The following is a 23,482-nucleotide window of genomic DNA, read 5'->3' on the forward strand; positions in this document are numbered from 1 at the left end:
CTGTCGGTAGCGAAAAAGGTAGCGAAGTTGTCTGGGGCTCGAGTGATGAGAAATCATCGCCGGGTTGATCTCGCGCAAAGACTTTGCTCAGTATCAGGATGAAGATCGTGGTAGCGAAGAGTTGTTAATATCGGATAATTTGTTTTAGGCACACTTTGAAGTACGTTTAAGTTTTCACAATGCAGCTGGTGTGTCAACTGATGGCATCAATGAACATCATATAAACATAGGCTTTCACTAAATCAATGATGTTTGGGATGAAACAAATATCTTACGATAATAAAGCGTTTAATGTGTTGGGTAGAATTATTTCAAATGAATGAAAATTAGACATAAATAAATGAAGAAATTTAAATACGTTTTGGAACCAAGTTTGCTTCTGGGCCGTTACCGGTCAATGTACGGTCAAACTTGATAAAATCAACATTATATGCTGTAACTTGTGACATCAGGAAAACCAATTGTTTAAGTAAAGAAATCATTGACGGGTGACCCCATGGGGATCATTAGAAATCGCATTGCAGTGTGAGTGAGATTTTGTTATATGAATTGTATCTTTTATTGCAAACTCAACAAGCGTTTAAAGCACCATTAATTACCTCATAGTGGGATATTGCACACATCATTAATTTTTCAAACTGTACATCGACAGCGAAATATAGATTTAAAGCGGTCGCAGAACAATCGTCTTTCTCGCACATCAAAGCATTCATCTTGGTGACAATCCAATCCAATGTATTCAATTGAATGTACAAGATCTTTCATAAATAATTATTTGAGAAGCCTTGACGAAGTTCTTCACTAAACCCAGTTTTATGTGCAACGGTGGGGAAAAAATCTTACTTGATTCAACAAGTGGTGAATGTAGAACGTTTTTCTCACCTGGAGTCGATGATTGACGGGGAGGCCAGTCTTTCTTGATGTAGTGGGAATCTTCCGCTCGACTATCCCATTCACAAAAAAAACAGCAGTACTTAGTATAACCTAGCTGCACACCCATAACAAGAGCTACTACCTTTAAGTCACCACACAGCTGCCATTGATGTTGGTCATACTTTATGCATCTTAGAAGTTGCTTTATGTCGTCATATGTCTCCTTCATACGAACTGCGTAACCCACTGGGATTGATGGCATGGTGTTTCCATTATGCAGTAAAACGGCCAAGACAATAATATGAATAGACACGTCATCTACCTTCCAACAAATATATTAAGTGCCCAACTCTATCTGACCGATGCAAGCTACAACAGATAAACGCACGCTGTTTTCCGCGTCAGCAAGTAAAGCACATTTTGGCATGGTGCCATATCTCAAAAACTAGAACTAATCAATAAATTTAAAGTTGATATTCGTGATCAGCCAAATTAGCCAAGATTGACTGCATTCGTTTAAGAAGCAATGTTGACCAGTGTAATCTGCGTTTTGTTTTTATTTCTTCGAGCATAAATTCCACGCGAATGCTCATCGCGCGTTGATTATTTCTGTATTTTCTTAATTTAAGTCGGTTAGAAGATAACACGGTGTTGTCTTAACCAGTGTTTTTGAACGTTTACAGTTTTGTAATTAAATAATTTCTAACAGCCATTTGTCTTACAAACCGAAGATAGGCAACTATTAGCTGATGTTTAGAGCTGACCTCTGAAGGTTTATCTGACGACACTACAATATCAACTATTACTATTAACGATTAAAGATATAATAGCTCATAGCTAACATTCTATTATGTCGTGGTATGGAGGATTTGAACTTGTCTAATTACAAAGGTGAAATGTTGTAGAATATAACTGCCAGCATGCATTCCGCTGATCAATCATCACCCAAAGAACCCGAAGAAGCGTCTGCATCAAGATCACTTGAAAGGCCGACATTCATATCAACCATTACCACTGAAACGTTTTATCCACTGCCAGGTATGATGACGTGTTTCATAACACAAAGAAATTACTATGATATTATCCAATAATTATTTTGCCTTTGAAATGGTTGTTTGATTGCAAAAGCATGACACATCATTTTCCGTAAACAATCAATGTAATATGCAAATGTTTTTATACTAAATGCTATGAAATAAAATATTAGGTCAAGTAAATATGTAATAGTTTAATGATGGTTCGGTACGATCAGTTTCGAACCTTTCCAGGACGATTTTTTGCATCAGATTTGTTTTTGTATCAGATAGAGACGTTTCTTTTGGCAAATTAAATTTTACGATTAAAGAAAGACAATTCGTCATTAAGCGGTCATCGCCAATTTAGGTTTGATAACTTGTATCGTTAAATATTTTTGTTGCTTTCAAAAACTGTTGGTGATCTTCAGATGGAGAATCTTGTCAGAGCGTCATCGGTGGTTCACCGGGGAACCCCATTCCGTGCTTGTACTTTGATTCATTTAAAGGTGACATTAACTCAAATATTTCAAACTTTGATATAGACACATGTGTATACAGACACATGACAAAGTAACTGTAGAAGAATCTAGTTCTTTAAACGACTGAACAAAATGGAATATATTGGGCAGGTTTTTGACTTCATCAGTTTTACAATTCACAAAGTATCCCGATTTGTGTTGTTTTGCTTTCAAGATGACGATGACGAATGGCACAAAAATACTAATTTTGGAATTCATCTTTTTATTGGAATGTTGATCGGACTAGGATGTCTGGGATGTTTAATTTATTTGATCAAATGTGCCATTAAAAGTTGTGATCAAGATGAACATGCACGTATGTAACGTTAGTTATGTAACCAGCATCTGTACTTGCACTGAAATACCCGATTGCGTTAACTTGTACGACGAGGGATACCAAGAAATGATTAAAATATTTTTCGTTTTCTAGAAGATCATCGAGAACACGACTTGGAAATGAGGGTGGAAGAACAAAGCCGTTCACCGGAAGGTTGGAAAAAACAGTTCAAGTCTTAACTATCAACCGCATTTACAATTATCGCGTTAGGATTGGATAACTTTACTTTTAAGCACCCGTTTCTACAAAACGATACTTTTCAGCTGTTGGTGAAAGCCATGTAATAGCTGAGGTTGAAGACCAACAATCTACTAATCTGTATATCTATCTATCTATAATCTTAAACTTCACGTTTGAAATTATAACCTCCGATTTGTTTACATCAAAAAGTACATCTAAAGGATCTGATTTTATAAACAAATAAAGCAAAAGTTAGATTTAAACAATATTGGAAATTACTTTGTTATCATTTTAGAAAGTCGACGAGAAAACGTAGTGCACGCGTTGGTGCATAGAGATTACGATCGTGATGTAAATGAAGGTATGGTGTGTTTTATTTTAGTATTTCATGTACTTTAGTTTTACGATTATAACTTGCAGTTTTCACAAGAAACAATAAACTGTTTGTTTTAGCAACATAAGCAGATATATCCAGGCCGAGTTTAAACAAGCATTTTATCAAAACGATTTTTTTTGAAATTGATGAGAACGAAGAAAACGCGCCACAGCGGGTGCAAGCGGCTCACCAAGGTATCAGGAGACTGAAGTTTAGTCAAAAATCTGAAACTTCATTCCTTACGTCATCAACAGATTGCATATTTGTGCTTTTGGAAGAATGTGGAAAAGCAGACAAGTTAAATTATCGTTTTCTTTTGTTTACAATGGGCAACCAACTATTAAGGGATTCTTAACTCTAATATCTGTTCATTTGAAAGTTTTTTTTTTGATTAATTTGTGTCTATTTAGAACGTTGCTAATCATTGAAAGCTTTTGTTTATAATGTGTTAATTTTTCTGCACCATCTTTGTTTTCGTAGTTACCACTTGCATATAATCATTTTGCACAACTTTATCATGAAGATTTGCGGAATTAATCTACTTCTTTGCTTCCGTATTTTAAAAATATACCATCCATGAATGCGAAGTGGAATAATTAATATTTTCCAGTTGTATCATTTCGAGGGTTTTATTTCAACTAATTCAAAGTCCAACCACCAATGTCTGGTTAACTTCAAGGTGTCGTAAAAGTAATTTCCAGTTCGTGAATATGTGAGTGAGGTTGGATTCTTTGTGGAGAAATCTTTGTAAAACCATTGACCAAGTTACCATTCTAGCTTTAGATGGATCTTGTGAACAGTTTCAATTTCGGGAAATATCACAAAAAACTACAAAACAAAAGCAAATAAAATTGTACGTCTGTCGGTAGCGAAAAAGGTAGCGAAGTTGTCTGGGGCTCGAGTGATGAGAAATCATCGCCGGGTTGATCTCGCGCAAAGACTTTGCTCAGTATCAGGATGAAGATCGTGGTAGCGAAGAGTTGTTAATATCGGATAATTTGTTTTAGGCACACTTTGAAGTACGTTTAAGTTTTCACAATGCAGCTGGTGTGTCAACTGATGGCATCAATGAACATCATATAAACATAGGCTTTCACTAAATCAATGATGTTTGGGATGAAACAAATATCTTACGATAATAAAGCGTTTAATGTGTTGGGTAGAATTATTTCAAATGAATGAAAATTAGACATAAATAAATGAAGAAATTTAAATACGTTTTGGAACCAAGTTTGCTTCTGGGCCGTTACCGGTCAATGTACGGTCAAACTTGATAAAATCAACATTATATGCTGTAACTTGTGACATCAGGAAAACCAATTGTTTAAGTAAAGAAATCATTGACGGGTGACCCCATGGGGATCATTAGAAATCGCATTGCAGTGTGAGTGAGATTTTGTTATATGAATTGTATCTTTTATTGCAAACTCAACAAGCGTTTAAAGCACCATTAATTACCTCATAGTGGGATATTGCACACATCATTAATTTTTCAAACTGTACATCGACAGCGAAATATAGATTTAAAGCGGTCGCAGAACAATCGTCTTTCTCGCACATCAAAGCATTCATCTTGGTGACAATCCAATCCAATGTATTCAATTGAATGTACAAGATCTTTCATAAATAATTATTTGAGAAGCCTTGACGAAGTTCTTCACTAAACCCAGTTTTATGTGCAACGGTGGGGAAAAAATCTTACTTGATTCAACAAGTGGTGAATGTAGAACGTTTTTCTCACCTGGAGTCGATGATTGACGGGGAGGCCAGTCTTTCTTGATGTAGTGGGAATCTTCCGCTCGACTATCCCATTCACAAAAAAAACAGCAGTACTTAGTATAACCTAGCTGCACACCCATAACAAGAGCTACTACCTTTAAGTCACCACACAGCTGCCATTGATGTTGGTCATACTTTATGCATCTTAGAAGTTGCTTTATGTCGTCATATGTCTCCTTCATACGAACTGCGTAACCCACTGGGATTGATGGCATGGTGTTTCCATTATGCAGTAAAACGGCCAAGACAATAATATGAATAGACACGTCATCTACCTTCCAACAAATATATTAAGTGCCCAACTCTATCTGACCGATGCAAGCTACAACAGATAAACGCACGCTGTTTTCCGCGTCAGCAAGTAAAGCACATTTTGGCATGGTGCCATATCTCAAAAACTAGAACTAATCAATAAATTTAAAGTTGATATTCGTGATCAGCCAAATTAGCCAAGATTGACTGCATTCGTTTAAGAAGCAATGTTGACCAGTGTAATCTGCGTTTTGTTTTTATTTCTTCGAGCATAAATTCCACGCGAATGCTCATCGCGCGTTGATTATTTCTGTATTTTCTTAATTTAAGTCGGTTAGAAGATAACACGGTGTTGTCTTAACCAGTGTTTTTGAACGTTTACAGTTTTGTAATTAAATAATTTCTAACAGCCATTTGTCTTACAAACCGAAGATAGGCAACTATTAGCTGATGTTTAGAGCTGACCTCTGAAGGTTTATCTGACGACACTACAATATCAACTATTACTATTAACGATTAAAGATATAATAGCTCATAGCTAACATTCTATTATGTCGTGGTATGGAGGATTTGAACTTGTCTAATTACAAAGGTGAAATGTTGTAGAATATAACTGCCAGCATGCATTCCGCTGATCAATCATCACCCAAAGAACCCGAAGAAGCGTCTGCATCAAGATCACTTGAAAGGCCGACATTCATATCAACCATTACCACTGAAACGTTTTATCCACTGCCAGGTATGATGACGTGTTTCATAACACAAAGAAATTACTATGATATTATCCAATAATTATTTTGCCTTTGAAATGGTTGTTTGATTGCAAAAGCATGACACATCATTTTCCGTAAACAATCAATGTAATATGCAAATGTTTTTATACTAAATGCTATGAAATAAAATATTAGGTCAAGTAAATATGTAATAGTTTAATGATGGTTCGGTACGATCAGTTTCGAACCTTTCCAGGACGATTTTTTGCATCAGATTTGTTTTTGTATCAGATAGAGACGTTTCTTTTGGCAAATTAAATTTTACGATTAAAGAAAGACAATTCGTCATTAAGCGGTCATCGCCAATTTAGGTTTGATAACTTGTATCGTTAAATATTTTTGTTGCTTTCAAAAACTGTTGGTGATCTTCAGATGGAGAATCTTGTCAGAGCGTCATCGGTGGTTCACCGGGGAACCCCATTCCGTGCTTGTACTTTGATTCATTTAAAGGTGACATTAACTCAAATATTTCAAACTTTGATATAGACACATGTGTATACAGACACATGACAAAGTAACTGTAGAAGAATCTAGTTCTTTAAACGACTGAACAAAATGGAATATATTGGGCAGGTTTTTGACTTCATCAGTTTTACAATTCACAAAGTATCCCGATTTGTGTTGTTTTGCTTTCAAGATGACGATGACGAATGGCACAAAAATACTAATTTTGGAATTCATCTTTTTATTGGAATGTTGATCGGACTAGGATGTCTGGGATGTTTAATTTATTTGATCAAATGTGCCATTAAAAGTTGTGATCAAGATGAACATGCACGTATGTAACGTTAGTTATGTAACCAGCATCTGTACTTGCACTGAAATACCCGATTGCGTTAACTTGTACGACGAGGGATACCAAGAAATGATTAAAATATTTTTCGTTTTCTAGAAGATCATCGAGAACACGACTTGGAAATGAGGGTGGAAGAACAAAGCCGTTCACCGGAAGGTTGGAAAAAACAGTTCAAGTCTTAACTATCAACCGCATTTACAATTATCGCGTTAGGATTGGATAACTTTACTTTTAAGCACCCGTTTCTACAAAACGATACTTTTCAGCTGTTGGTGAAAGCCATGTAATAGCTGAGGTTGAAGACCAACAATCTACTAATCTGTATATCTATCTATCTATAATCTTAAACTTCACGTTTGAAATTATAACCTCCGATTTGTTTACATCAAAAAGTACATCTAAAGGATCTGATTTTATAAACAAATAAAGCAAAAGTTAGATTTAAACAATATTGGAAATTACTTTGTTATCATTTTAGAAAGTCGACGAGAAAACGTAGTGCACGCGTTGGTGCATAGAGATTACGATCGTGATGTAAATGAAGGTATGGTGTGTTTTATTTTAGTATTTCATGTACTTTAGTTTTACGATTATAACTTGCAGTTTTCACAAGAAACAATAAACTGTTTGTTTTAGCAACATAAGCAGATATATCCAGGCCGAGTTTAAACAAGCATTTTATCAAAACGATTTTTTTTGAAATTGATGAGAACGAAGAAAACGCGCCACAGCGGGTGCAGGCAGCTCACGAGGATATCAGGAGACTGAAGTTTAGTCAAAAATCTGAAACTTCATTCCTTACGTCATCAACAGATTGCATAATTGTGCTTTTGGAAGAATGTGGAAAAGCAGACCAGTTGAATTATCGTTTTCGTTTTATTTACAATGAGCAACCAACTATAAAGAAATTCGTAACTCTATTATCTGTTCATTTGAAAGTTTTTTTTGATTAATTTGTATCTATTTAGAACGTTAACTAATCATTGAAAGCTTTTGTTTATAATGTGTTAATTTTTGTGCACCATTTTATTTTCCTGGTTACCACTTGCATATAAACATTTTGCACAACTTTATAATGAAGATTTGCAGAATTAATGTACTTCTTTTTGCTTCCGTATTTTAAAAATATACCATCCATGAATGCGAAGTGGAGTAATAAATATTTGCTAGTTGTACCATTTCGAGAGTTTTATTTCAACTAATGCGAAGTCCAACCACCAATGTCTGGTTAAAATGAACGTGTCGTAAAAGTAATTTCCAGTTCGTGAATATGTGAGTGAGGTTCGATACCTTGTGGAAAAATCGTTGTAAAACCATTGACCAAATTTCCACGCTAGCGTTTTGTGGATCTGTTGAACAGTTTCAATTTGTGAAATATCACAAAAAACTACAAAACAAAAGCAATTCCAAATGTACGTCTGTCGGAATTTGTACAAAAAGGTAGCAAAGGTATCCGGGGCTCGAGTGATGATGAATCATCGCCGGCTTTAAGTCGCGAAATGACTTTGCTCAGTGCCAGGATAAAGATCGTGGCAGCCAAGAGTTGTTAATATCGGAAAACTTGTTTCAGACAAATTTTAAAGTACGTTTAAGTTTTCATAATGCAGCAGGTGTGTCAACTGATGGCATCAATGAACATCATAGAAACATAGGCTTTTACCAAATCAATGATGTTTGGGATGAAACAAATATTTTACGATAATAAAGCGTTTAATGTGTTGGGTAGAATTATTTCAAATGAATGAAAATTAGACATAAATACATGAAGAAATTAAATACGATTTGGAACCAAGTTTGCTTCTTAGCCGACACCGGTTAATGTACGGTCAAACTTGATAAAATCAACATTATGCTGTATCATGTGACATCAGGAAAACCAATTGTTTAAGGAAAGAAATGATTGACGGGTGACCTCATGCGGATCGTTAGAAAACGCATTGCAGTGCGGGCGAGATTTTGTTATATGATTTGTATCTTTAATTGCAAACTCAACAAGGGTTTAGGGCGCCATTAGTTACCTCATAGTGGGATATTGCACACATCATTAATATCTCAGAGAATCGACAACATCGACAAAGAAATATAGATCAGTAAAGTGGTTGCAGAACAATCGTCTTTCTCGCACATCAAAGCATTCATCTTGGTGACAATCCAATCCAATGTATTCAATTGAATGTACAAGATCTTTCACAAATAATTATTTGAGAAGCCTTGACGATGTTCTTCACTAAACCCAGTTTTATGTGCAACGGTGGCAACAAAATCTTACTTGATTCAACAAGTGGTGGATGTAGAACGTTTTTCTCCCCTGGAGTCAATGATTGACTGAGAGGTCAGTCTTTCTTGATTTAGTGGGAATCTTTCGCTCGACTATCCCATTCACAAAGAAAACAGCAGTACTTAGTATAACCTAGGTACAGACCCATAACAAGAGCTACTACCTTTAAGTCACCACACAGCTGCCATTGATGTTGGTCATACTTTATGCATCTTAGAAGTTGCTTTATATTGTCATATGTCTCCTTCATACGAACTGCGTAACCCACTGGGATTGATGGCATGGTGTTTCCATTATGCAGTAAAACGGCCAAAAAAACGTCATCTACCTTCCAACAAATATATTAAGTGCCCAACTCTTTCTGACCGATGCAAGCTACAACAGAAAAACGCACGCTGCTTTCCGCGTCAGCAAGTAAAGCACATTTTGGCATGGTGCCATATCTCAAAAACTAGAGCTAATCAACAAATTTTAAGTTCATATTCGTGATCATCCAAATTAGCCAAGATTGACCTCATTCGTTTCTGAAGCAAATTGGCTGTTGACCAGTGTAATCTGTGTTTTGTTTATTATTTCTTGGAGCACAAATTCCACGCGAACACTCATCGCGCGTTGATTACTTCTGCTCCTTGATTTAAGTCGGTTGGAAGATGACACGGTGTTGTTCTTAACCAGTATTTTTGAACGTTTACAGTTTTGTAATTAAAGAATTTTTAACAGCCATTTGCCTTACAAACCGGAGATAGCCAACTATTAGCTGATGTTTAGAGCTTAGCTCTGAGGGTTTAACTGAAGACATTACAATATCAACTATTACTATTAACTATTAAAGATATAATAGCTTATGCTAACACTCTATTATGTCGTGGTATGGCGCATTTGAACTTGTCTAGTTACAAAGGTGAAATGTTGTAAAATATAACTGCCAGCATGTATTCCGCTGATCAATCATCACCCAAAGAACCCGAAGAGGCGTCTGCATCAGGATCACTTGAAAGGCCGACATTCATATCAACCATCACCACTGAAACGTTTTATCCGCTGCCAGGTATGATGACGTGTTTCATAACACAAAGAAATTAACATGATATGACCCAATAATTATTTTACCTTTGAAATGGTTATTTGATTAAGAGAATTAGCAAAAGCATGACACATAATTTTGTGTGAACAGTCACTGTAATATACAGACGTTTTTATACCTAATGCTATAAAATAAAATCTTAAGTCAAGTAAATATGTAATAGTTTAATGATGGTTTGGAACGATCAGTTGGGAATCTTTCCAGGACCATGTTTTGCTTGTATATGACAGAGACGTTTGTTTTGTCAAATTAAATTTTACGATTAAAGAAAGACCATTTGTGATTAAGCGGTTATCTTCATTATAGGTTTGAAAACTTGTATCGTTAAATAATTTTGTTGCTTTCAAAAACTTTTGGTGATCTTCAGATGGAGAAACTTGTCATAGCTTCATCGGTGGTTCACCGAGGAACCCCATTCCGTGCTCGTTCTTTGAGTCATTTAAAGGTGACATTAACTCAATTATTTCAAACTTTGTATATAGCCACATGTGTATATAGACACATGACAAAGTGACTGCAGAGGAATCTAGTTCTTTAAACGACTGAACAAAATGGAATATATTGGGCAGGTTTTTGACTTCATCAGTTTTACAATTCACAAAGTATCCCAAGTTTCCTTGTTGTTTTGTTTTCAAGATGACGAATGGCGGGAAACTTCTTATTTTACCTTTCTTATTGCTTTTGGAATGTTGAGCGGACTAGTATGTCTGGGATTTTTAATTTATGTAATCAAAACTGCTATCAAGGGCGGCGATCAAAATGAACATGCACGTATGTAACGTTAGATATAAAACCAGCATATATACTTGCACTGAAATATCCGATTGCGTTAACTTCTATGACGAGGGATACCAAGAAATGATTAAAATATTTTTCGTTTTCTAGAGGATCGAGAACACAACGTGGAAATGAAGGTGATAGAACGAAGCCGTTCACCGGAAGGTTGAAAAAAACAGTTTTACGTTTAAGTTATCGCGTTAGGACAACTTTACTTTTAAGTACCTGTTTCTACCAAACGAAACTTTTTAGGTGTTGGTGAAGGACGATGTGAAGTAGCTGAGATTGAAGACCAACAATCTTTATCAGATACAAGTGTAGACGAATCAACTCAAGGTACAGTATATACTTTATTAGAAAGCTCCTTTGAATAGAAAGAAAATTGAGTTTAAATTAAACAGTATTTTATTGCAACAATGAGGAAGCCGAATTTTATTGCAGAAAAAAAAGTTGTTAAAATTTATCATTTTAAATTATAAAAATAAGTCCTGTAGAAAACAACAAAGGGAACTCGAAAAGCGCAACTGTAAGTCAAAGAGGCTATCGCAGTAAAATACATAGGAGGCGCCATTGGTTAAAAAACGCACAAAATGCGTTCGAAAAAATACTACTATTCGGCAACAACCTGTATTCGGCGCATCTGTCATATTTGCTATTAATGTTCATCGCCAGGTATCAGAAACCTGATACTTATTTTAGACGATAAACGAGAAGTTGTGGAACATGCCGCGGTTGAAAGAACAGAAGATGAAGGAGAAGATAAAAATCAAAGTCGACTTCTTCCGCCAATAATTTTATTGTTCATGATTTTAACCTCCAGCTTATTTAATTAATCACATTTTCGTTATATTCTTAGGAAATCGTAATGAAATAGTAGTGCATGCTTTGGTGGAACGAGCACAAGATGATGAGGTTGAATATCAAGATGAATATCAAGGTATAGAGCTTCAGTTTATAAATTACAAAACTTTAAACGAGTATTTGATCGATAAAAATTACAAAAAAATTACAGAACTTCAGTTGTGGGATGAAACTTCCTCCCAAGGATATCAAGGTTGGAAAAAACAGTCTAAGCTATCAGTTTAAACAGTTTAAACTATCAACTGCATTTACAATTATCGCGTTAGGACAACTTTACTTTTAAGTACCTGTTTCTACAAAACGATACTTTTCAGGTGTTGGTGAAGGACGATGTGAAGTAGCTGAGATTGAAGACCAACAATCTTTATCAGATACAAGTGTAGACGAATCAACTCAAGGTACAGTATATACTTTATTAGAAAGCTCCTTTGAATAGAAAGAGAATTGAGTTAAATGAAACAGAGAAAGCCGAATTTGACAGCGGAAAACGCAGGTTGTTGAAAATTACCGTTTTAAATTATAAAAATAAGTCCTGCAGCATACGACAGAAGGAACTCGATAAGCGCAACTACTGACTACTGTAACAGGTTAAGCAGCACACATACTTTAGTATACTGTAAGTCAAAGAGGCTATCGCGGTAAAATTCATAGGAGGCGCCATTGGAAAACGCACAAAATCCTTTCGAAAGAATACTACTATTCGACAACATCCTGTATTCGGTGCATCTGTCATATTTATTGTTAACGGTCATCACCAGGTATCAAAAACCTGATACTTATTTTAGAAGATAAACGAGAAGTTGTGGAGCATGCTGTGGTTGAAAGAACAGAAGATGAAGGAGAAGATAAAAATCAAAGTCGACCACTTCCGCCAATATTTTTATTGTTCATGATTTTAACCTCCAGCTTATTTAATTAATCACATTTTCGTTATATTCTTAGGAAATCGTAATGAAATTGTAGTGCATGCTTTGGTAGAACGTTCACAAGATGATGAAGTTGAATATCAAGATGAATATCAAGGTATAGAGCTTCAGTTTATAAATTACAGAACTTTAAACCAGCATTTGATCGATAAAAATTACAAAAAAAATTACAGACCTTTCGTGGTGGGATGAAACTTCCTCCCAAGGATATCAAAGCGACAAAGTTTAGTCTGAAATCGATCAATATTATTGCTTTTGAAATGATGTGGAAAAGTATTGGAAAAAATGTTTGTTCATGATGTGTTAATACTTATGTACCGTTTTACTTTTTTGGACGAACTTACATCGAACTTTTTACACAACTTTGTAATAAAAATTTTCAGAATTAATCTACTTTTTTACACATTTTATAAATACATCTTCCATCACTGCAATTTTTTTGCCAGTTGCATCATTTAGCTTTATTTCAAGTGTTGTGAGTGTCGTATTCTCTCCAGTTTGATGGCTTTAGTCACCATAGAATGATTAGATGATCATCACAACACAACAACATCACCAAGCAAAGCTGCTATTGCAGTGAACTTGAACTTGAACTTGAACTTGAACTTGAACTTGAACTTGAAGGTGGAAGTGAAACTGTATTTTGAATTATTTTGTCGCTGCCATCACTCGCTAAGTGATCAACGCTGTTGCGAAATTTGATTTCTTGAACTCCTCCCTTGCAACGAAAAGCAATGAGTTGTTTCTCAAACGGGCCAGGCTGCAATCACGTGATGATGATGACGTGACCGACATCGCTTGACGCAGTGGACGACGCTTGGATGACGCCTTGCTCTCAAACGTCAATTACCTTTGGCATAAAAGCTTGTAAAGGCTGCAGGCAAACGCACGTGGCCGAAAGGTGGAGACAACAAAGCAGCTGTCGATGCAAATGACAATCATCATATTATGACGCATCAAACTGTATCACAACGCATGTAAATTTAAAGTCTTTTTGGGTTGATATTTTCACAATGAGACGTTCTTGTTTTAAATTGCATTTGCATGTATGGGAAAAACACCTCTATGTCAAGTTGGCTCAAAAGCTCTGAGATAGTGATGTAATGCATTACAGTATATAGTTCTCTGCTTTCATGCTCAATGAAACGTGAAAACGGTTGACACGAAAATAACGCCACCCAGTGAACCTAGTAGCTGTGTGCATTTCATCGACTTTTATAAACAACCGATTTTTTCGAGTGCACCAACGAACGCGAGGTTATATTTCCATTAGTTACGTAACGCTATAACTAAATATGGAAAGGTTCATTTTAGATTGACAAGAAACACGAAACTCGATGAGCGGTCGTTTAATCTCAAACAACCATCTCATTATGATGAATCATTGACATGACGCTCGTAGGAATTGTTGTTCGTCTTCTAGAGGGACCTTACCAGCCAATACTTGATAAAATTCCAGATTGCTGAAGTGTTTACAAAGTGATGTTCAGGTGATGAAGCAAAAAGCCTTGTAGCTGTCTTCATTCTCTAACCGCCTTGGATTCAAATATGCAATTATGACGTAACGATTCATTATTTCCGTCTTATCTTGACGGCAATTCCCGCAATGAAGCAACAACTTTTTTCTCGTGCATAGTGCGGTTGGTTGTTGTCCACGTTCGAACAAGTTTAACATTATCCGCCCACAACACTTTACAAAGTGGCAATGGACGAACGGTAGGTGCAACTGGTTTGCTTTTAATGTTTTCTCAGGAAGTTCCAGGCTGTTGAAGGTTTATGAAAGAAAATTTGTTAAAAAGCAAAAATGATCTGTTATTAATCACTGCTCAATGCATTTTACCTGCTTCCGTTAAAACCGAGGAATTGGAGCAGAGTTGTAGCTGCGAGTCATAATATCTAGAAATCCAATGCGACATTTCTTTAGAGAATACAGCTGAGATCTTGAGTAGTTTCTATAAAAATTCTGTTTTACAAAGTCGTGACACGATTTGATAAGAATTTCTATACCTGGATGTGCTATTTCCTGTCCTACATATAAACAATCGCACTGACATAAATACGATTATTACGTCACCATTTATCATTTCCGCTTTTAACCAAGCGCTTTTACCTGCTATCTTCGTTGTTACTGTTACGCTTGCACAGAGTTAGCTTGTGTGAGGTATTAGCTGCTGTCAACACGTTAGATCAGTTCGATTTCACAAAGCACAAGATTTCTTCGCAATGGACGCTCAGTGCAATTGTGCAGGTGGGTAACATCGGCTTCATCTCGCTATTTTAGCGTCAGCCATTATCTATGGCGTTTAACAATAGTTCTGCGCGACCTAACTATGACGTGTCAAAGAGCTTGCAAAACAGACAACTGGCAATTTACTGAGCTGTGCTACCAGTATTATCTCGAAATATTGACCAAGTTTAATCTCTGCGCAAAGGCGGCCCCAGCTAAGCTCGTGTAGATTTGCAATAATTTGTCTATCCAGCAGTCAGGATTAGACAATATTCGATGTTTGGTCGAACCTTAAACTAAGATCGACGCTTAAACTGATAACTTGCTGGCAATCGTCTCATAGGCTTTGCTTTAGATTTAATAAATAAAAACTTTTTCAGTAAAGCGGAAATGTAGGCTACGTCATGTGATCTTGGCCAACGGCAGAGAAATTAGAACATTACAGCAGTAATTAGTAACCAATGAGTATTTTAAAACATTCTATTTTTTAGAGACCGGTAAATGCATTTGCCCTGCTGGGTGCTGCAAGTGCGAGCGATGTTCCTGTAGTAGCCAAGATTGCTGCGGTGGGAGACCTAGCGGTGCAGGTTGTAATTGCGCAGGTAGGTGATACAAGGAAACGTTAGGTAACAAAAGTTCTCCACCTGAAATTTTAAATTATTTGCAACCACTGGAGTGTGCCATGTTATGACGACCAAGTTAGATCAAAAACCGCTACATCTCGTGTCCACACTTTGTGATGAGAAATACAGTATTATGATGTCATCGTTTTGTTTAGCAAACGAAAATAAACCTTCCGTCATTTATGGCAACCCATAACAGCCTTTCAGTATAGTTATGCTGGGCCACCAGTAACAGTTAATGAAAAGTAATTTTAAAATATGGTCTCTAATTCACTGCACAAAACACACGTTGTCCCTTTTGTAAGTATCCATAATTTTGAACAATAAGACGTTTTTGTGGTTCTTTTGTTGCTGCATTAATATTTTTATGTTACACCATCAGAGACAGGAAATTGTATTTGCCCACCCGGCGGGTGTCGCTGTGTAGGATGCCCACGTGACGCCAACAAACCATTGAAAGGAACTTCACAGTGACGCAATTACTACGTAACATGCTACAACTGGATCGATTTGACTCTGATAATGAAACTTGTTTGAATAAAACTGACATTTCCATCAGAATCACATTTGCGTTTATTCATTGACATTTTTTAGATAAATAATTAATCAGGCAGCGTGCTGTCACCCAGTGGCGTACAAATAAAAAAGACTAGCTCGGTAACTGGGGATCGCGCGGTGAGGCATCTCATCGTCGATCGCCTGAAGTCGTGCGTTCAGCTTGCAAAAAGATGAAGCATGGTATACTAGCACCATAATTACATGGTAGTCGGTTGTGGTTCAGGACTGTCTGAAGCAAAGCAAAGCAGCAACAGCATAAAAACTTCTTCCGCCCAACAAAGTTTATCGGTTTTACGCCTCAGAGCACACGTGTAAAAAAATTGAAACTGTTTGTAGAAATTTGAATTTGATGAAAAGTGATTTTGTGAAGTTGTATAAGCTCATTACATGCTGAATATATGTTAAGTGATTGTAAACAAATAAAAACGCTAATATAGCCCAAAAACGTGTTTTCGTTTGTAGCAATCGGCATATGCCCTCACTCCTCACGAAACTGGAACCACCTGATCGTCTGACCACAACTTCAAAATATCAGATTTCAATTAATTTTTTATTGAGCACTAATTTAACTCAATGTTCCACCTAACAGCGGTGTAGTTCAACGCCAACGTTTGGCGTTTAAAATCAAAATCAAAACTTGCTCTTACAATAAGAACAACATAAAATAGAAATAAGAACGAAAGCGATCAGAAGTAGAATCGGGGCGGAACTGAGGACGATGACAGAGATCAGTTTGTGTTGCGAGGAATCGCTTATCTCTGCGAAAATACAAGACATTGTTAGATAAATGGTTATTTGTGACCTCACTATTACTTTTATTGCATCATAAAGCAATCGTTCATTTTCTTAGCGGGTGGCTTAGAGTTTGTTAAAAACTTGGTACTGAAAAACTACCTTAGGTTTTCTCTGCATGCATGAAAAACAATTGTTTATTATTGCGTCACTCACTTGGTTTTACTTGATCGGAGTCAACATGGATGACGTCACCATGCGAGGGTAAGATGTAGATGGGGCCGAATATTTCCTCCTTCTCCGGGGTTCGCTTCCGGCGGGATTTCGGGCACCTCGTGTGAGGGGCCAGACTGGAACAAGCCTAGTGGAATATAAGGTCAGAGTCAGATAGAGATCAGTCAGGGTAAGTGAAAGTATGACGACATAATAAAGTGCCACGTCATAAACAAAGTACGACGTCATAATAAATGTTTGCAAGAAGAGCTCACTTGAAGGTCTGAAGCGGTGCATCCAACCAACTTGGCGTGGAGGTAGATCACTCTGCATTGCGTGAGTCGACGCACCCGGAACACCACACACGTCGTAGAGCCGTTTTTCGATATCGATGACGTAATGGCTGACGTCGGACAACCGTCATCGACCACGTTGATGACGGGGGATGTCCTGTTGTCGGCGCCGCAAGAAACGTAAAACTTCCTCACTGAGAGTTCGTTGCCTAGCAACTGCGCGATATATCGTCGACATTTTAATTAGAACTTACACCGAGGCGCAGGTCGTTGAACTCATCGCGGAAACTTCGCGACATCATTACGTAAATATTTTTAAACTTTTATCCAATCGCTCACGTTCGCGTCCGGTGTTGCTTTAATGACGACGTTGATTTCTTGACCGATGGTGTAAACGGCGCCTGGCTGGACAAGAAGATGGCGTGGACAGGAAGTGACGCAGCCGTCCACGTGCTTGCAAAGTTCGTAAGAAACTGGTTTGTTCAGCTTTAGACCGGATCTTTCCATTTCGTGGTTATTTAAGTCAACTCTGGAAAGTCTGTTCATTAAAATTTGGAAAAGCTGAATTTGTTTGTTTGAAACAATCCTGACCTTACCAGCATTATGACGTATCAAGCATCGTTTATGAACCCATAAAAAGGTAAACGTCATAAAACTTACATCGGCTCCAAAGAGGTTGAAATTTCATAATTGTGTTTGTAGATGCAGCGGAAGTCTAAGACCGGTGTTGCCATGTCGTATACCCCGGTTTGCCCCGTGTTGAACCACACCTTGTTCGTCACCATTATATCACCCTCCTGGTTGGCGGTGGTTACTGTACCGCATGAGGTGAAGGGGGTTGACATTGATAAGGTAAGTTGTTGTAGTCCCGACGGTTTCGCTGGAATAGTGCGTCAATATTACGTCACAGCTAATTGTAAAGTATTTTTTTTAATTAAAAATTCTACCAAAGTTGAAAATTCAATGCTTTTAATTTCTTTAACACTGTAGCTCAGTCGGACTTGATAGATATGCTGAGATGTAAAAGCGAGCGATAACTACTTTAAACCGCTCAACCACAAGTCGTCACCTTCACATTCCTTGGCGGGAACATAATTTTCGTCGGGAGCGAAATAAAGTTGTCCGAGTCCAGACTTTCCGCCAAGTTCATTCAGAAGAGCCAAGTCGACGTCGAGTGATATAAGATCTTCCTGGCAGGTCAATTTGGACGGCGCTGAGTAGGGTCAAAGGTCAAAGGTCAGATAAGACATCTAAGTCCATAAGATAAGTCTGTGTGCTTATCAATTAATGCCAGGCAGTATCAGGCAACGAACATGCGCTTGATTAAAACGCGGGTAAAATTCAGACCTGGCTAACAACGAAAAAGCATTTCACTCACGAATGTCGCAATTCTTTCCGAGGTGTCCATTGTTGCTCACACAAACGTAACCCTGCTCGTGTCTGCATGAAGGCTGGCAGGTACAAGGGGCGCGGCAAGGGTTTGATAAGCACTGCAGGTTGGGTGATGACGTAGTAGTCGTCCCCACTTTGGGTGAAATTGTCACCACCATTCGATCTGTAACAGGATGGCAAAGTTAATGAGATCATGACACTTTGGACTTGAACGAGACAATAATTTAATGATTAAGTAAACAACCTCGACAAGTTATTCCTCTGTATCCTGGAGCACACACGCAGTTGAAGGTGAACCTGACAAAATCAGAGCAATTAAAAACGCCAGTCGCTTAATGCAACAAACTTGCAGTTATTTCTCACGGCGATTGTCGAGATTGTTGCGTCACAGAGTAGCAGAATCCCCCGTTTTCACATGGATTAGGCACGCAAGGGTTGTATAGGCAACTTGAGCCCCAGTATCCTGGGCGGCATTCGCACGTGTAGCCGGCGCTGTAATGCAGAGCATAAGTGAGAGTTTTCTTAAATTGTTATGACGTAACAAAACCCTCACCTGCTTTGTGAGTTAACAATGCATCTTCTGCGTGGTCCACAGTTGACCAATGAGCAGGGGTCCCTGGTCTCGCATTTCGTACCTTTGTATGGCGACGGACAGTCGCAGTATTGGCGCCTGTCATCGGTAACACAGGTGCCACCGTTCTGACAGGGGCAGGGACTGACCAGACTGCAGTCTTCTCCCCAGAAAGGGGGCACACAGAAACACTTTACCAGATTCTGCGTTGTGAGGCCACACGTGCCACCGTTCTTGCAACTACAGACGTTTGGAAGCGATTAATTTAATACAGTACACTCGGCCTGATGTTGGTCTACAGGTTCATTTACGTTGCAAAGTCAACTGCAACTCACCGGTAATAAAAGTCGCATCGAGATCTTTCGCAATATTCTCCGATGTACAGCGGGGAGCAGGCGCACTTGCTTCTGCCTTCGCTTGTCACGCCGCAAGATCCTCCATTTCTACAAAAGATGCAAGTCTGTAAGGTTCTGGTTTCTATATAACAGACCAAAATTGCACCTATGACATGTAAGGTTTGAAACAGATGTGTTATGGCAATGTGAGCTCGCTTATTACTAACTTACTGGCAAAATGTTAAGCTGCACGGATCGTCCTGGCAATGCTCGCCTCTGTACTGCAACGGGCAAACACAATACGGCTCATTCGCTTCTGATAGAGCGCACTGGCCGCCGTTTCTGAGAAAAATAGTGACGTAATCAAACAAATTGTTTGTTTGCGATTTCTATCACTGAGCAATAGGATCTTACTGGCACTGATGACTGTGGCATGGCGTCTGTGTACAACTGACGCCACTGAACGGTGGCGTGCACTGGCACCTATCTACTCCAAATGGGTTGTTCTCACAGTAACCGCCATTGCTACAAGACTGACGGCAGTATTGTGTAGTGTCGCTGCAGTCTTTCCCGAAGTAACCCTGAGGGCACTGGCAGTCGGCCACGCCATGCCTTAGCCTAAAAAGAGAAGCCAGCAAAATAGCGTTAAGTGAGATGCATACAACAGTTTTCCATCCTGTGCAGACAGCTTCATAAACTATACTTTGACATTGTAATTGCACGAGTTAGTTGCTAAGCGACCACCTGCACACGCCCCCGTTTGCACAAGTCGGGCATCGGATTTCGCAATGCTGCCCCACGTGGGTGGACGGGCAACGACAAAGAACCGCTCCTGCCGAAGCAAATAACTGAGATCAACTAATGCTATTATTCTAATGATCATGCTTTCGGGCATTTAATTGCAAAAAGATTGGAAGTTCCTTTTTAAATCTGAGAATTTAATTTTTTAATTAAAGCGAAGCTGGTGTAGCCTACACGGTTTAATGAAAAGCATTTGAAATAAGTTCGGTTTCAAAAATACAAGTCTCGTCGTACCTTGAACAACGTCACAAACGCCGTTATTATGACATGGGTTGCTGGAACAGAGCGAGGCTGTTTCGCAACTGTGATAACCGTTTGTCCGGCGACATATTTGTCCTGGCTGACAAGGGTTTGGATTGCAAGGGTCTGTAGCTGAAAGGAGTTTAGTCAATCCTTAAATATATCGCTTATTATAAACTATGAACAATTTATGTAGCATACGTTCAACATTGCATTGAAAATAGCGTCATCATCATTAATCAATCTCTTGGTCGCCTGTTGCGCGTGTTGAACCAATAATCGTTTAATTACGGTAACTATAGTTCCACTTTTTGTGGTCTTTTACCGAAAGTGATAAAGATAGACATCTTACTCACCGCACACTCCGCCGACGTATCCAGGATAGCAGAGACACCTGTAGGAAGCACCTGATATGTGGCACTGCGCCGCATGAGCGCAAGGGTTTGGGATGCAAGGATTACAGCCATACCTGTTAGGCGTATAAATAGAATCAGCGGAAAGTTTAATTTGGAATAAACCAGTGAATAAATTCTTCACCTTTTGGTCAAAGTTTCAACAACAATTTCATTTGACGAAAGGTCCCAATAATTCGGGACCTGAATTAATTCTCCAAAGCCTGCCAGGGCGTTGAAGTGACTGTTACTCGCCAATGATCCAACTCCAACAAAAAAGAAAACGAAACCGTCTTTGGTGAATTCGCTTAGCGCTCCTGAGAGTTCGTCGTTAAATAAAATTGGCGATGCCGTCACGAACACGACCACCTGTACAAAAAAGCTTTCAAATGACTCTTGTAGCTAAATGGAAACCAATTTGCTAAGAAAACCATCAAGCGGCATAATTACGGGTAAATTACATAAAGGTGATGTCATAAACCACTTTATGGTGAAATACGGAGATAAAGGGAAATACATCATTTACTTTTGTGTCATTTGTTCCAAAAACCGTCGTAATTTCATCAACTTTGTGTAAAGCTCTGATCATATCAAAGCGTCCTTCGCCCTTTTCTAGTTTCTTCAGTTCGCTCTGCACCATCCTGTGACTTGTCCCAACTTGAATGCGAACTACGTCAAATACGTCGCTGAGCCCGAAGCCAACCGCTGTGACGGCGACCTGTAAACGATGGTTGCTTCACTTTAGTAGAAGTTGCCAAAATAACAATTGTAGATTTAAAGCTGCCCAATCACGACTCGTTGAGCACAATCGAAGTAAAATATTTTTATAACACTGGCGTTTAACTGATGTAAGTGGCACTTTACTAATCACATTGTTACGTCACTTACCCTTGTTTTGTCGGTATCAAGTTCCATCACTTTGAGCGTGTCCATGATGAAGCTTTGCACGTTAGAAACTGCCAAAGCTGGAAAATTTTTGCCCACATCGACAACAAAAACTAAATCGGTGACGTTCATGTGAAGGATGCACTCTGTGTACGTAGAAGGTTCGAGCACATGTTATTTATTATTCGCTTGTTATAATAATTATATAATTATTGCTTATTATATAATAGTAACTTCCACTTTTGATATAACCCCGATAATCAGAACTCTGTAATAATTATTGGTTGCGCCCGCTTGTTGTTACGACTTTAATTGGACAAATGGAACACAAAGTAAGTTACTCCCAAGGAACACCTCATAAACGCACAATTGCTATTAATTTTAAGATGTCAATTGCCCACTTCTCTTCTGTTGTAACTAACCAGTGGCAAGGGCCACCACCTAGTGGTGACCCGACATTAACATCAAACATAGTCCTCTGGCGTTACCTCCCGGTTGTAATTCTTGTCCTAAAATCTCCTCTTTGTAAAATGATCTTGGTCCCAGTGTCTCCGTGGCCGTTCCACTCCCAAACTGATTGTCTTCGTCATCATACGCACCGACCATCTGTCTAAGAACCTCATCGGAATATTCGTCATTATCCTCCCAAACGTCATCGCCGACGATTAAATCTGATCGGCCTGGATAAAAAAAAGTTGTTTCTGCTTCTTGTGTTTATACTAATTTTGGTTGCGGTTGTAATTGAGTACGATCTGTTCAACATCACATTTACTGTTTATAAAGTTTTTTTTATCTTACCGATCCAAGTATGTCCCAATATTATCATGAACACAAGCACCCTGTATAGAAGAAAGACAGTAATAATATTCATTTCAACCACGAAGCCGATCTTCATTAAACAACACTCGTATAACAAATAATAACAAACTTCAGCTAATACTTTCAAAAGCTGCCTAAGCAAGCACTTACCTCATGTCTTCGTTACTCGGTAGTTCGCTCTGCAAGTGTCACATGTCCTCTCTTGTCATTGGGAAGAGAAGTCTGGTGTCTTAAAGGTGGATGTCCAAAAGTCGAACATGATTATTGGTAATGATACGATTTTGAAAGGATTTAACTTTAGAATTTCTATAATTTTTTACAGAAAATTGGGTCCATTGAATAATAATTTCTGAACTCTTGCTAAGCCCTTGATTATTCTCGAAATGCGGTCAAGATAAAATATAGAAGTTGATTGGTTAGTTAACTCTGTTGAAAACTTTAAACAAGGTTTATGAAATACAAGTCAAGATAAAAAATTGGTTATTTATAGCAAATAAATTTACAGACGATTTACGACTCTTTAAACTGTTTTCCGATAAAATTTGCTTCAACTTTTTAAATGCAAGATGGCAGTG

The 23,482-nt window shown here is 38.0% G+C and overlaps 4 protein-coding genes and 1 long non-coding RNA gene across 11 annotated transcripts; 4 read left to right on the forward strand and 1 right to left on the reverse strand.

Annotated features, from left to right (window-relative positions):
- Positions 1-1,521: 1,521 nt before the first annotated feature.
- On the forward strand, positions 1,522-3,879 carry LOC143453327 (uncharacterized). 3 transcript variants are annotated; one of them, XM_076954614.1, is made up of 7 exons: positions 1,522-1,645; positions 1,779-1,911; positions 2,318-2,395; positions 2,583-2,723; positions 2,838-2,897; positions 3,220-3,285; positions 3,452-3,879. In XM_076954614.1, exons 2-7 carry the CDS (start codon positions 1,794-1,796, stop codon positions 3,514-3,516), a joined length of 528 nt encoding a protein of 175 aa, XP_076810729.1. In that variant the 5' UTR covers positions 1,522-1,645; positions 1,779-1,793; the 3' UTR covers positions 3,517-3,879. The 3 variants fall into 3 exon arrangements, with proteins under 3 accessions (XP_076810729.1, XP_076810728.1, XP_076810730.1); XM_076954613.1 differs by lacking the exon at positions 1,522-1,645 and having other exon boundaries at positions 1,708-1,911; XM_076954615.1 differs by lacking the exon at positions 1,522-1,645 and having other exon boundaries at positions 1,773-1,911; positions 2,519-2,723.
- A 1,987-nt stretch (positions 3,880-5,866) lies between these two features.
- On the forward strand, positions 5,867-8,075 carry LOC143453329 (uncharacterized). Of its 2 annotated transcripts, none has more exons than XM_076954618.1 (6): positions 5,867-6,070; positions 6,477-6,554; positions 6,742-6,882; positions 6,997-7,056; positions 7,379-7,444; positions 7,611-8,075. In XM_076954618.1, the coding sequence occupies exons 1-6, from the start codon at positions 5,953-5,955 to the stop codon at positions 7,673-7,675; spliced, it is 528 nt and encodes a 175-aa protein (XP_076810733.1). In that variant the 5' UTR covers positions 5,867-5,952; the 3' UTR covers positions 7,676-8,075. The 2 variants fall into 2 exon arrangements, with proteins under 2 accessions (XP_076810733.1, XP_076810734.1); XM_076954619.1 differs by having other exon boundaries at positions 5,932-6,070; positions 6,678-6,882.
- Positions 8,076-10,015: 1,940 nt separating this feature from the next.
- On the forward strand, positions 10,016-13,215 carry LOC143453328 (uncharacterized). 2 transcript variants are annotated; one of them, XM_076954616.1, is made up of 11 exons: positions 10,016-10,226; positions 10,630-10,707; positions 10,899-11,033; positions 11,148-11,204; positions 11,292-11,375; positions 11,739-11,810; positions 11,896-11,976; positions 12,052-12,093; positions 12,215-12,298; positions 12,843-12,923; positions 13,000-13,215. In XM_076954616.1, exons 1-11 carry the CDS (start codon positions 10,109-10,111, stop codon positions 13,053-13,055), a joined length of 888 nt encoding a protein of 295 aa, XP_076810731.1. In that variant the 5' UTR covers positions 10,016-10,108; the 3' UTR covers positions 13,056-13,215. The 2 variants fall into 2 exon arrangements, with proteins under 2 accessions (XP_076810731.1, XP_076810732.1); XM_076954617.1 differs by lacking the exon at positions 11,739-11,810.
- A 1,378-nt stretch (positions 13,216-14,593) lies between these two features.
- On the forward strand, positions 14,594-16,237 carry LOC143452827 (uncharacterized). The gene is made up of 3 exons (XR_013115108.1): positions 14,594-15,074; positions 15,545-15,655; positions 16,059-16,237. It is a non-coding gene; the product is annotated as an uncharacterized LOC143452827 (long non-coding RNA).
- Positions 16,238-16,508: 271 nt separating this feature from the next.
- Positions 16,509-23,117, reverse strand: LOC143452826 (uncharacterized). 3 transcript variants are annotated; one of them, XM_076953954.1, is made up of 22 exons: positions 23,058-23,117; positions 22,887-22,927; positions 22,577-22,768; positions 22,092-22,234; positions 21,730-21,921; positions 21,349-21,572; positions 21,168-21,280; positions 20,806-20,937; positions 20,515-20,602; positions 20,185-20,388; positions 20,002-20,112; positions 19,771-19,878; positions 19,418-19,675; positions 19,228-19,356; positions 19,109-19,161; positions 18,851-19,027; positions 18,542-18,685; positions 18,133-18,352; positions 17,812-18,010; positions 17,455-17,688; positions 17,183-17,327; positions 16,509-16,992 (listed from the first exon to the last, which is right to left on the reverse strand). In XM_076953954.1, the coding sequence occupies exons 1-22, from the start codon at positions 23,060-23,062 to the stop codon at positions 16,865-16,867; spliced, it is 3,240 nt and encodes a 1,079-aa protein (XP_076810069.1). In that variant the 5' UTR covers positions 23,063-23,117; the 3' UTR covers positions 16,509-16,864. The 3 variants fall into 3 exon arrangements, with proteins under 3 accessions (XP_076810069.1, XP_076810070.1, XP_076810067.1); XM_076953955.1 differs by having other exon boundaries at positions 17,812-18,001; positions 20,806-20,943; XM_076953952.1 differs by having other exon boundaries at positions 20,806-20,943.
- Between the last annotated feature and the right edge of the window lie 365 nt (positions 23,118-23,482).

Source organism: Clavelina lepadiformis, chromosome 4 (assembly GCF_947623445.1).
Source record: "Clavelina lepadiformis chromosome 4, kaClaLepa1.1, whole genome shotgun sequence".
Taxonomy (NCBI): domain Eukaryota; kingdom Metazoa; phylum Chordata; class Ascidiacea; order Aplousobranchia; family Clavelinidae; genus Clavelina; species Clavelina lepadiformis.